Here is a 13215-nt window from a genome sequence, read left to right as displayed (position 1 = left end):
ATAATAGTTGCTTTAAAATACTTGCTTATTAATTGACAGGTTTTTCTACTCATTTTGTCACCATGCAAATAAACCCAGCCTGGACTGAGGCTGGCTCTTATCTAAGCCCAGAAAGGAGCCATTTTTGGAGCAATGGAAATTCAGCCTCCCCTTTCTTGACCCTCCATAGATTGCCAGTCCTGCCCTCCAGCTCCTCTCGCTCCTCCTCTTCTGTAAGATCTCAGCCAGAGCCAGGAACGCCAGTCAGAACTTTCTCCCAATGGATAGTCTAATAACTATGATGCCCTTTATAAACATGTTATACTTTATTATAAAAAAGGTCAATAGACAGAAGGAAACTATCATCATCATTCTCCTTTTCCCCCTCTGCCCAATCAGTAATAAGGTGAAATGGCCGTAAGAAGAGAAAGAGAAAATCCAAAAAACACACACAGATGAAATGCCTACAAGAAGGAAAATTGGAATCTGGGGTGAAGGTGGGAGGAGAGAGGATGGGGATGGTAGAGAAGATGGGTAACTTTTACAAGATAAAGCTACAGCTGGCTTTTGATGGAAGAGACAGGAAAATAAATGCTGAGACACCATCAGGGAAGGTCTGGGATGGAGATCAGTGGGTGAGACTGCTGGCCAAATAAAAATCCCCTCCTCGTGTGTCCACCCACAACCCAGCAAGCCAAACCAACAGAGTGTCCACTGTAGACGTTTAGGAAAACTAAGGGATTTGGGAGGAAGGGGAAGCAACCATGTGGATGAGAGATATTTATGATTTCTTCTGGACTTTTTTTTTCTCCACGGCATGGAGAGAGTGGAGAAGGAAATAAATTCTCTTTTCTTCTTGGATCCGTTTTTTTTGTTTTTTGTTTTTTTCATTAAAAAAATGGGGGGGGCAAGGGTCCTGAGAACTCAGAGATGAGCCTGTTTACACACAAACTCTTAAGTAATAGTGAATGGAAATAACATAATGCTGTCCTGAAACCCAGAGACTCTGCCCTCAGTCCCTCCTTTCCCCATAATCCCCACTCACAGGTCAGTCTGGGGCATTGCCTATAAGGCTCCTGTCCTTCCTTTAGGACTCAGTGCAGTGTTCTGCATTGGTGCCCCCACGACATGTCCATCAAACACCTTTTCATTCTCAGACCATCACCTTCTACAGGGAATGTCTGCTCATATTATTCATTCTTTCTTCTTTGTCCCCTAAACTTACACCCTCCTTGCTTATCACCTCATTCCCCAACCAATTTCAATTAAGAACAGAGGAAGGGTTAATACTGGTAACCATCAGTATTCTTTGCCCTTCCTGTAGTCCAGGAAATAGAAATTGTGAGTCCAGTTCCTCATCCAGGAAAGGGGCAGAGCATGGAAGAGCCAGGGCTGGGCGCCTGCTCCAAGATCACCGTGGGGAAGGGATCTGGCCCGTGCCAAGATTCTGCTGCTCCATCAGGTAGACCGGGTAGGAATTGGGGCCACCCTCATCCTCTGGATCATTGTACTGGGTGTTCTGGGTTAGTGTGTGGCGTGTCCGCATCATATAAGAGACCTGTGATTGGGATGAGAAAGGAGGAATGAGAACAATCTGCGATTTTTCTGCAACACTCACCTCAGGTCTTGATTCTATTCTCAAGATTCCATCCAAACCTTGATGTTTATTCCAGCTCCAGATCCAATACAATGAGTCCCAGCTCCATCTCCAGTTCCCCACTCTATCATATTCTCCTTGTCTTTATACCTCCTATTATCATACCCCAGACTCTCCACCCCCCACACTTTCTCTTTCACACCCTTTCATTCTCAGCCACAGCCTTTTCCCCAATTCCAGCTTTTTGCCTCCTGTGTATTTATTGTCTTTCTCCTTAGTTTTCACCAAAACTCTCCCTCTATTACTGTTCCTCCCACTTCTGCCATGTCTCTTTTCCTAGACTCATTATTCCCTGTAACTCTGACCCCTAATGTGTCCTCAATTCCCTATCCCATAGGTTGATTTCTGTGGGGCACATCTGTCCCTTACCAAGAAGATCAGGCCAAAGAACACCAGGAGGAGAATCACAGCCACCAGGACCACAATAACTATGGCCCATGCAGGGAATGAATCATTCTCCCCTATCTGTCCAGCGTGGATACCTTTCTGTGAGCCATCTTTATTGAGGTATGGATGGCTCTTGTTGCCTGGGGCTTCTGATGTGATAGAACTCAGCTTCATTCTAGATGTAATGAGGGTGAAAGAACCAATGGGCACCTGATGAGTAACCTCAGTTTTATTTAGATGAGAAGAGGTAGTAGTGAGAGATTTGTCTCCTGTGACCTTGACTGAAGGTTTTATAGTCTTTGTGACTGCTGCTGTTTTTTCCGGGTTTTCTGTGGACTTCACTGGGGCTTTTATGGTCTCAGTGATCAGTGTGGTGTTCCCTGGGTTTTCTGTAGGCTTTTCTGGGACTGGTGTGTTTTTCCCTTTGGTGCATGTGGTCTTCTCTGAGTATAGCGTAGGCTTTTCTGGGGTTCTTGTGGTTTTCTCTGTGGATGACGTGGTCTTTTCTGGGTGTTCTGTGGACTTTTTTGTGACTTCTGTCATCTTCTCATGGGCCAATGTGGTCCTTTCTCCGTGTTCTATAGGCTCTGCTGGGGCTGGTGTGATCACATTGGCTGATGTAGTCCTTTCTCTATGTTCTGTAGACTCTGCTGCAGATGAGGTGATCTTGTCATTGGGTGATGTGGTCCTTTCTCCATGTTCTGTAGGCTCTGCTAGGGATGGTGTGATCTTCTCATTGGCTGACGTAGTTTTTGCTCCATGTTCTGTAGGCCCTTCTGGGGATAGTGTGATCTTCTCATTGGCCAATGTAGTCTTTTCTCCATGTTCTGTAGGCTTTACTGGGGATGGTGTGGTGTTCTCATTGGCCGATGGGGTCATTTCTTCATGTTCTGTAGGCTCTGCTGGAGATGGTATGGTCTTCTCATTGGCTGATGGTGTCCTTTCTCCATGTTCTGTAGGCTCTGCTGGGGATGGTGTGGTCTTCTCATTGGCTGTCCTTTCTCCATGTTCTGTAGACTCTGTTGGGGATGGTGTGGTGTTCTCATTGGCCAGTGGGGTCCTTTCTCCATTTTCTGTAGGCTCTGCTGAGGATGGTGTGGTGTCCTCATTGACTGTCGTTTGTCCATGTTCTGTAGGCTCTTCTGAGGATGCTGTGGCCTTCTCATTGGCTGTCCTTTCTCCATGTTCTGTAGGCTCTGCTTGGGATGGTGTGGTGATCTCATTGGCCAGTGGGGTCCTTTCTCCATGTTCTGTAGGCTCTGCTAAGGATGGTGTGGTCTTCTCATTGGCAAATGGGGTCCTTTCTCCATTTTCTGTAGGTTCTGCTGGGGATAGGGTGGTCTTCTCATTGGCCGATGGGGTCATTTCTTCATGTTCTGTAGGCTCTGCTGGAGATGGTGTGGTGTTCTCATTGGCTGCTCTTTCTCCATGTTCTGTAGGCTCTGCTGGGGATGGTGTGGTGTTCTCATTGGCTGTTCTTTCTCCATGTTCTGTAGGCTCTGCTGGGAATGGTGTGGTCTTCTCATTGGCTGTCCTTTCTCTATTTTCTGTAGGCCCTGCTGGGGATGGTGTGGTGTTCTCATTGGTTGTCATTTCTCTATTTTCTGTAGGCTCTGCTGGGGATGGTGTGGTGTTCTCATTGGCTGTCCTTTCTCTATTTTCTGTAGGCTCTGCTGGGAATGGTGTGGTCTTCTCATTGGCTGTCCTTTCTCTATTTTCTGTAGGCTCTGCTGGAGATGGTGTGGTGTTCTCATTGGCTGCTCTTTCTCCATGTTCTGTAGGCTCTGCTGGGGATGGTGTGGTGTTCTCATTGCTGTCCTTTCTCTATTTTCTGTAGGCTCTGCTGGGGATGATGTGGTGTTCTTATTGGCCATTGGGGTTCTTTCTCCATGTTCTGTAGACTCTGCTGAGGATGATGTGGTTTTCTCATTGGCAAATGGGGTCCTTTGTCCATTTTCTGTAGGCTCTGCTGGGGATGGTGTGGTCTTCTCATTGGCTGTCCTTTCTCTATTTTCTGTAGGCTCTCCTGGGGATGGTGTGGTGTTCTCATTGGCCAGTGGGGTCCTTTCTCTGTGTTCTGTAGGCTCTGCTGAGGATGATGTGGTCTTCTCATTTGCAATGGGTCCTTTGTCCATTTTCTATAGGCTCTGCTGGGGATGGTGTGGTCTTCTCATTGGCCAATGGGGTCCTTTCTCCATTTTCTGTAGGCTTTGCTGGGGATGGTGTGGTGTTCTCACTGGCTGTCCTTTCTTTATGTTCTGTAGGCTCTGCTGGGGATGGTGTGTTGTTCTCATTGGCTCTCCTTCCTCCATGTTCTGTAGGCTCTGCTAGAGATTGTGTGATCTCACTGGCTGATATGGTCTCTTGTATGTTTTTTGTAGTTTTTGTCAGGAGCTTGTCTGAGGCAACTGTTGTTCTGGAATCTTCAGTTTTTTCTGACTCTTCTGGGGTTCCTGTGGTCTTGTATGTTGTTTTTGAGGCTGCTGTGATTTTTTCTGGAAAAGATGTGCTTTTTTGCTTGTTCTGTGAATTGCCTGAGTTGTGGAAGGAAGTTGTAGTCTTATGTGAGGTGGTACTTGTATTATCCAAAGTACTCATGGACTTTTCCAAAGGTCTTCCAGTTCTATCTGTCTTTCTTGTTACCGTTGATTTGCCTATTGTGGACTTACGACAATTTATTTTGCTCTTGGGTGCTGGCGTTATATGTTGTTTTTCAGCGGATTCTTTATGTGTGGTAGTGGAGTCAGCAGGATCAACAGAGCGCTGGTTCCGGATCATTGGGTCTTTCCCTTGATTGCTGGAGTTTTCTTCAGAAGTGGGAGGAGCCTCATGATTATCTGTAGAGCTTTTGTGGTCTGTAGTTTTGGAGTTGTCTGTAGGCTTGTCAGTTGGCTTAGAATGGCGTGTGGTGTTGCAGTGGCGTTTTTGCTCATGGATTTCTGTAGATTTAGGGAGCTCTGGAGGTGTTTGTCCTGAATGCAGAACAATGTGATCAAAAGGGATACTATAAACAACGCCTGGAGTGAGGGGAAATATGTGATCGGATGTTGAGAGTTCCCCAGTTTTCTGATATTCTTGGAATGTAGTAGCACCTGTGGAGGGAGAGAGGCAAATAAGAAACTTCCCCCATGTTCTTCTCCAACTCCCCCTTCCCACCTCCTTCTCTAGGGGATCTCTTTGTTCCCCCCCGATATGACTCCCCAGCCAGTCTCCTCTGAATACTATGATATCTATTCCCCATTCTCACCTCCAGCCCCTAGGCTCAGGCTGTGCCTTCAGCAAGCATGCTACCTCATCCCTTTCCACATCTCCTCAACTCTCCATCTCAAGGCCTTCTGGCTTTAGGGCATCTTTTCTGATCCGTCTAAGCAGATAAAATCCAGCTTCATTTCCGTGCTTGAAAAGGTCTTTATTCATCATTCTGTCCTGTTACCTTCAACTTCACATTACAGTTGTTTGCGTGCCTGCCGACCTCCACTCCCTGCCATGCCTATCCAATGGTAAGGTTTGAGGGCATGTATGGACTAGCATTTTACTTTGCAGATGCCCCTTTAGGGTCTGTAACTTATGGAATGGAGTCTTCTTTCTATGGCATAGCTGAGAAGACTAGAAATAAACATTAGACTCTTCACCTTTCCATAACATTCTAACACCATCCCAAATGTAACAGTGTGAAAAATTGAGGTAAGACCTCTGGCAGAACTTCCCTAGGGATTAGCAGGTAGACACAGGTTGTGAGTGAGAGATGTATAAGAAGAATGGAGGATGGGTAAAGGAAGGAGATGGGAAGCTTTCATTTCAGTGATAAAGTTGGATGAGGGGAATGGATGAGATGACCCAACCCTTATGGTCACCCCATTGGGTCCCCCTCTTCACACATTTCAAGCCAACTGGGGATAGATGAAGGGGGCCATCTTGAAAGGAAAAGATATCTGCTTGGGGGTCCTGACAGGAGTAAACGAGGCAACTAGATTGTGGGAGGGACTGACTATGTTTAAGGACAGGGTGTGAGAGAAAACACCCCTATCAGTGGACAGATACACGCCTTAATTCCATGGAAAAACAACCTGATGGAGACACAGGAGATGTCTCTTGATACCTAGCCAAAAGAGTGAAGGCCAAGAGATCACCAAAGAGTGAAAGAATTAGTGTCATTACATAACTGAGGTTTCTGGTCCCTGTTAGCTCAAGGCGGCAACTGGAACCTGGACCTATTCCCAATCACAAGAAACCACAGTCCACCTGCCTGCTGATGGGCAGAATCGGCCTGGGGAGCTTAGTCCTTGAAAGAAATATGGGCGGGACAAGGAGAGTATGAAGGTAATAGAGAAGCCCAAGTCTCTGAAAGGAATTGAGAGTGAGGGGAGAGAACGGGGCTGAATGATCAGGCCTGCACTCCACTGTCCCAATCCCATACCTGATCTCCTTGGCAGCAATACCAGTAATAGCTATTGTTTATTGGACACCTTCCCTGGCCCCAGGACATGGCTGGTGGCCTCACAGACATTCTCTTTCTGGATTCTGTTCTATGGTGATTGATCTCCCAATGCTCCATAAGGCTCTTTAGAAGCGGTCAACTTCCCCTATTTTACATCTGAGAAATTTACATTTCAGAGAGGAAAAGTGACCTGTACATAGTCCCACAACAATAGCAACAGGCAACCTTTCTGGAGCTCTACAATGAGACAGGCAGGTTCTACAAGTGAGGGCATACATTAACTTATTTACTTTTCACAAGAACCTGTTGAGGTTGAGAACTATCCTATTCTCCAAACTTTATAGATGAAGAAACAAGGTTCTGAGTGGTTAAGTAATCTTCTCAAGGACACCCAGCAAGTAAGAGGTCGAGACAGAATCTGAACACACATCCTGGGCTCCCGGGCCCAGATCGTTGCTGGTTAAGACCACAGTCCACAGCCAATAGGTCAGCCCAGTCTTTTAAAGAAGGAAAGACACTGACATGTGTGGACTCCCTGAAAGGTGCTGTTCATATATTTGTTTATTTAATCAAATAATTATGAACCTGTGAAGTGAGGATTGTGATCTCACTGTTTTACAGGTGGGGAAAGGAGATGCAAAGAGGTTAAGTAATTGGCAAAATTAGACTTTTCACTGTGCCCCAGATGTTTTTAAACATGATAAGGGATGAATGACCATCTATTGAGTGAATAAATGAGCTGGCAGCAATGCAAAGGGCAATTTCCACTGGCCTTAAAGAATCAGAAGACAGGTTTGACATCCAGGCTCGGTCCCTCAGTGGTCTTGCATTCTTGCTCAGGTCACTTAAGTGCTCTGAAGCTCCATGTTCTCAACTGTAAATAACCATGATGCTGACTGCACCAGCTTAATGTGAGAATTAAAGGAAGAACAGACCATGGAAGACTCTGGAGCACAGAAGCTGTTTAAATGTTTGTTGAATCCACATTGTAGTCTCTGAAATAATCTCATGCTTTGCCCTGTCCTTCTCCTGGTAGTAAGGGGAGCCTGAGCAGTGGCCCTACCCCCGTGCCTACTCCATCCACCTCTCACCTGCTGTGGCTACCTTCTTGAAAACAGCAGCCTCTGCATTCCTGGGCCACTTTCTCTGCTGTGTTTTAATAACACAGCACTCGTTGCTTTCTGATATGTGATAAATACAATTAAATTTCCACAATGGCAAGGTTTTTTGTTTGTTTGTTTTTTGAGATGGAGTCTCGCTCTGTCGCCAAGGCTGGAATGCAGTGGTGTGATCTGGGCTCACTGCAACCTCCACCTCCCAGGTTCAAGTGATTTTCCTGCTTCAGCCTCCTGAGTAGGTGGGACTACAGGCACGTGCCACCATGCCCAGCTAATATTTTGTATTTTTAGTAGAGATGGGGTTTCACTGTGTTAGCTAGGATATTCTCGATCTCCTGACCTCATGATCTGCCTGCCTCAGCCTCCCAAAGTGCTGGGATTACAGGCATGAGCCATTGCATCCGGCCAGGGTTTTTGTTGTTGTTGTTGTTGTTTTGTTTGTTTGTTTTTTTGTGTTTTTTTTGAGATAGAGTCTTACTCTACGCCAGGCTGGAGTGCGGTGGCATGGTCACAGCTCACTGCAGCCCTGACCTCCTGGGCTCAAACAATCCCCCTGCCTCAGCCTCCCTGTCAGCTGGGACTACAAATGTGAGCCACTATGCCCCGTCCCCACCTTTTTTTTTTTTTTTTAATATGCAGGGTCTCACTATGTTGGCCAGGCTGGTCTCAAACTCTGGTCTTCAGTGATCCTCTCGTCCCAGCCTCCTAAAGTATTAGGATTATAGGTGTGAGCCACTGCACCTGGCCTGGCCTGGCCTGGTAGGGATTTTTATTTGTTTTGTTCATTGCTGTCTCCAGCCTAGAACAGTGTCTGGTCCATAGGAGGCATTTTGTAAATATTTATTGAATAAAGAATGAAAGAATAAGACTGATGAAAACTCCTTAGAAGCCTTGCCAACAACATTTCGTCATGCACATTAAGTAAAAACCAAATGTATTTGTGACCTCTGCAGGCTGGAAGACCAAAGGGCAACTTCTGCTGTTAAGTAATTGAGCTCTGAGATTAAAAGATGTTGAAAGAAGGCCTCTGGCCCACCAATTCTGGGATACCAGTTGTCATTAAACCACAGGATCACAGTCCATAACTAGACTGAGATAACAAGATTTTAGAATTTTAGATCTGCATCAAACAGTTGTGGAACCATAGATTGTAAAAAGCTGAGGTAAAGCTCAAGGGATTCCTTGGTCCTGACGCAGCTAAGAGGCAAATCAGTGTAAACCCCCGGGACAAGAGGAGCATCTCTTCCCCAGACAATCTACTTTGGTAGTGACTTATTTCCCTATGAAGTTTTCACCAGGAGGTATTCATTCCACATACAACCATCATAGCCCGAAAAGAACTGTTTTGGTCACTGAAGAATAGGCAGGAGGTGCAGAGAGGGAAATCCAACTTTAGCACAAGACACTGTGGGTGGTTGCTCAGCTGGGATAAAAGAATAAGAACAAATCCCACAACATCAAAACGATGCACAATGCCAAAGGTCCCCGCCATCTGCTTCGTTCACTCATTTGAAAGGGAGGACATCGGCTGGGCACAGTGGTTTATACCTGTAATTCCAGCACTTTGGGAGGCCAAGGTGGGCAGATCACCTGAGATCAGGAGTTCGAGACCAGCCTGGCCAACATGGCGAAACCCCATCTCTACTAAAAATATGAAAATTAGCCTGGCATGTTGGCAGGACCCTGTAACCCCAGCTACTCAGGAGGCCGAGGCAGGAGAATCAGTTGAACCTGGGAGGCAGAGGCTGCAGTGAGCCAAGATCATGCCACTGCACTCCAACCTGGGCCACAGAGCGAGACTCTGTCAAAAGAAAGAAAGGAAAAGAAAAGAAAAGAAGGGAAGAGAAAGGAGGAAAGAAAGAAAAGAAGGAAGGAAGGAAGGAAGGAAGGAAGGAAGGAAGGAAGGAAGGAAGGAAGGAAGGGAGAACATCTTGCTAAGCAACTGATGCCTTGGAGTCTCTGTCAGGGCACGCTCTCCCAAAAGAGCATCTCTAGTGTTTCCTGGTATCCTTACCCCCATAAATGGCATGCTCCATTTGCAATAATGTGGGTAAATGCTTGTTAAAATACCTATACAGTATGAGTTCAATAAGTGGCTTAAAACACAGACATAGAAAAAGAAAAGCTGGTGGGCACAGTTGCTCACACCTATAATCCCAGCACTTAGGGAGGCTGAGGCAGGAGGATCACCAGTTTGAGACCAGTCTGGGCAACATAGAGAGAACTGTCTCTACAAAAAAAAAAAAAAAAAAAAGGAAAGCTAAAGGGAGATATAATCAAATGATTGCCTGGGGACTGGGGAGTATACAGAGAGATTTTATTTTTCTTTCAAATTTTTTCTATTTTCCATTTTCTACAATGAGCACACATTATTTGTGTTATAGAAATTAAATCAAATAACATTTGTTATAGGAAAATGTTCTTGTTAGATTCTTCCAAGGACCCCAGCCCCAATTCCCATCTCCTGCCTCACCTGTGCTCCCTCAGATGATTTCATCTGGACTACACCTGTGCCCCCTCTGCTGATTTAATCTAGACTGCACCTGTGCTCCCTCTGATGATTTAATCTAGACCGCACCTGTGCCTCCCTGTGGTGATTTAATCTAGACTGCACCTGTGCCTCCCTGTGATGATTTAATCTGGACTGCACCTGTGCCTCCCTCTGATTTAATCTAGACTGCACCTGTGCCTCCCTGTGATGATTTAATCTGGACCGCACTTGTGCCACCTCAGATGATTTAATCTAGACTGCACCTGTGCCTCCCTCTGATGACTTAATCTGGACTGCACCTGTGCCTCCCTGTGATGATTTAATCTGGACTGCACCTGTGCTGCTCTCGGATGATTTAATCTAGACTGTACCTGTGGTTCTGTGACTGCATGATGCAGACTCCTGGGTTCCAGGATCTAATTATCTGTCTAGATGTTGACTGGTCCTGTGGACAAATATCAGGGCCCCCTCACCAGAATGGTAGACTAAAGGGCTTCATCCATCCCAGTTGTCCCTCTTTGCTTCCTGCCCTGGCCTCTCTCTCTGCTGGGCACAGCCATGCACTAGCCCTGATTCACACTCCAGTTCCACCCGACCTCATCACAACCCGAGCCCAGCCTCAAGCCCTCCCCACCTGTAACCCACTCACTCTTGTCTTCAAAATCTGCAGAATGGGAGCAGCCAGCTCCCATTGTCCTCCCCACCCCTCCCTCCATGCCGCCCAGCCACGCCTATCTCCTCTCCGAGACCACACCCACATGGCCCCATCGGAATCTCAGGAATTCAGATCTCCACCCTGAAGCAAATCTCAGAGCGACTGTGTATGGAGTGGATTCCCTTCTGCCCCCTGCAGGTTCCTCTTCCTTAAGCTGCAAGATGGAAGGAGGAGAGAGCAGCCAGTGGACAATCCGCCTGAGAGGAAGGGGAAGGAAAGGCGGGAGAGATGGGGCCGGGAGGTGTTGGGCGGCTCTGGTACCTCTGTCTCCAGACCCTCAAGGTAGGGGAGACAGACATCAAGTCAGGGCACAGACAGGCTGCACTCCTGAGACCTTTCAGAGGCAGCTCAAAGATTCCTCAGTCCCCGCCATTCACCACCCACCTGCCCCTGCCTCCACCCCTGGCCACAACCTGACTGCGCTCAGGGAAGGGGCACTGCCTCTAATATCACCCTGTGGATGGCTCTGTCCTTGGATGACTGTCCAGTGGGTAGACAGTGTCTCTGAATCTGCTGTTCTACATCTGCCTTGTGGAGACCCTCCTCCAAATTGCCCGGACCCTCCACATCGCCCCTGTGTTCAGCATCTCTGCTCCCCGGGTTCAGTCGCAGTCCGTTTCTTGACTAAGTGAACTAATTTCACAATTTCATCTTATCTTTAGGGTTTGTTTTGTTCATTAAACTTGTCCATAGTCATTTTCTCATCAAAGCCCTGAGATGTTTCCCAACTGTAAGACAGGAACAGAGCCTTTGACACACACTTTTCTGAGTCGCCATGTGGATTAAATGAGTAAACGTGGATGAAGTACCTAGAGCAACACCTGGTGCAGTGTAAATGCTCTGTAGGCATCAAATATTGGTACAGCCGGGCAGCAGCATCCAGCCCATTTTACAGATGGTGTGGAAGGCCAGAGTAGGCAAATGGGTCTGAGTCAGGACTGGAAGCTAGGTCTGCACAAAACAGAGCTCTCAGGAGAGAAGCTCCACCTGTCCCCCCAGGGCTGGGGGCAGTGGAGCTGGAATCCCTGCTTACCTCCCTCTAGCTGTGAGATATGGGACATAATCACTGTGAATCCACTCTCCTCAACTATAAGATGGGATATTATTAGCCACCTTAGGGGATGCTGAGATGAAATGAGATGAGTCTCTGGGCACGGTGGCTCTCACTTGTAATACCAGCACTTTGGGAGGCCGAGGCAGGCGGATCACTTGAGGCCAGGCATTTGAGACCAGCTTGGCCAACATGGTGAAATCCTGTCTCTACTAAAAATACAAAAAAATGAGCCAGGCGTGGTGGCAGGTGCCTGTAATCCCAGTTACCCAGGAGGCTGAGGCAGAAGAATCGCTTGAACCCGGGAGGCAGAGGCTGCAGTGAGCCAAGATTGCGCCACTGCACTCCAGCCTAGGCGACAGAGCAAGACTCCTTCGAAGAAGAAGAAGAAGAAGAAGGAAGAAGAAGAAAGAAGAAGAAGAAGAAAAAAAAAAAAAAAAAAAAAAAAAAAAAAAAAAAAAAAGAAGAAGAAGAAGAAGAAGAAGAAGAAGAAGAAGAAGAAGAAGAGGAAAGAAATCACCATGAGTAGCTATGAATTCCATGCACAGAGCTAGAGTTGGTGCTCAATGAATGCCAGGTGCCTACCCCCACCGCCCAGGGCTGCCAGCCTCTACAGTGTCTTTATGCAAACTTGAAGAAACCCCCTCTGGATGGGTGCAGCCCTGTGAGCCATGTTTTAAAGAGCAGAGCACAGGCTGGATTTCATCTCCTACTACATGTCCCTTAGCCAGCAAACTTGAGCAGAGAACACTCTAGACAACCGTCTGTAGCAGCCCGGTGCGCGCTCCCTTCATTCATTTCTATTTGTTGTCCAACCCTGTGAACACTAAGAAACAAGCTGTTTCTGTCTTCTGTACCCCCTGTGGGCATCTTACCTGCCTCCCAAGAAGCTAGAAGGAAGAGGAGGCAGCACTGGAGGCCAAAGGCGGAGCAGAGGCTGTGGACCGGCTGGGCCATGTCAGAGCTGGGTGGCTGCTTGGGGACCATGGGCTGCGGACCCCTCACCTTATATGGAGCCAATCTTGACGTCATGGGGGCTGGGGCTCCTCAGGACTAAGTCTTAAACAAATGGAGCCACCCCAACCCACAGGGGAGCCCTGATAAGAGGAGACCGCAGCTGCTGCGTCATGGAGCCAGGCACCTGGGTGCCTGCCAAGGGGTGGGATTTGGGGGCAGGGCAGAGGAACCAGAAAGGAGCAGGCACCGGAGCCAGCCCCAGTGGAGGGAAGCGAGGGTGGTGCCTCCAGGGCTCTGGGGAAGTGGGGAGCGAATGGCCTGGTTCTAGAAGGACTGAGCTCTGGCTGGGAGCAGGACGGGGTGGGGTTCACATTCTGATCTGTGTCCAGCTTCACGCGCACCCTCCCACCTCTCCTGCATCA

At 47.5% G+C, this 13215-nt stretch overlaps 1 protein-coding gene across 1 annotated transcript; it reads right to left on the bottom strand.

Annotated features, from left to right (window-relative positions):
- Nucleotides 1-283: 283 nt before the first annotated feature.
- On the bottom strand, nucleotides 284-12793 carry MUCL3 (mucin like 3). The gene is given in 5 exon segments (XM_012503181.2): nucleotides 284-1537; nucleotides 2006-3837; nucleotides 3840-4147; nucleotides 4149-5115; nucleotides 12712-12793. Coding segments are annotated over 5 exon segments (3336 nt in total). The 3' UTR covers nucleotides 284-1390.
- Between the last annotated feature and the right edge of the window lie 422 nt (nucleotides 12794-13215).

Source organism: Nomascus leucogenys, chromosome 22a (assembly GCF_006542625.1).
Source record: "Nomascus leucogenys isolate Asia chromosome 22a, Asia_NLE_v1, whole genome shotgun sequence".
NCBI lineage: Eukaryota > Metazoa > Chordata > Mammalia > Primates > Hylobatidae > Nomascus > Nomascus leucogenys.
This window is presented reverse-complemented; position numbering and strand designations above follow the sequence as displayed.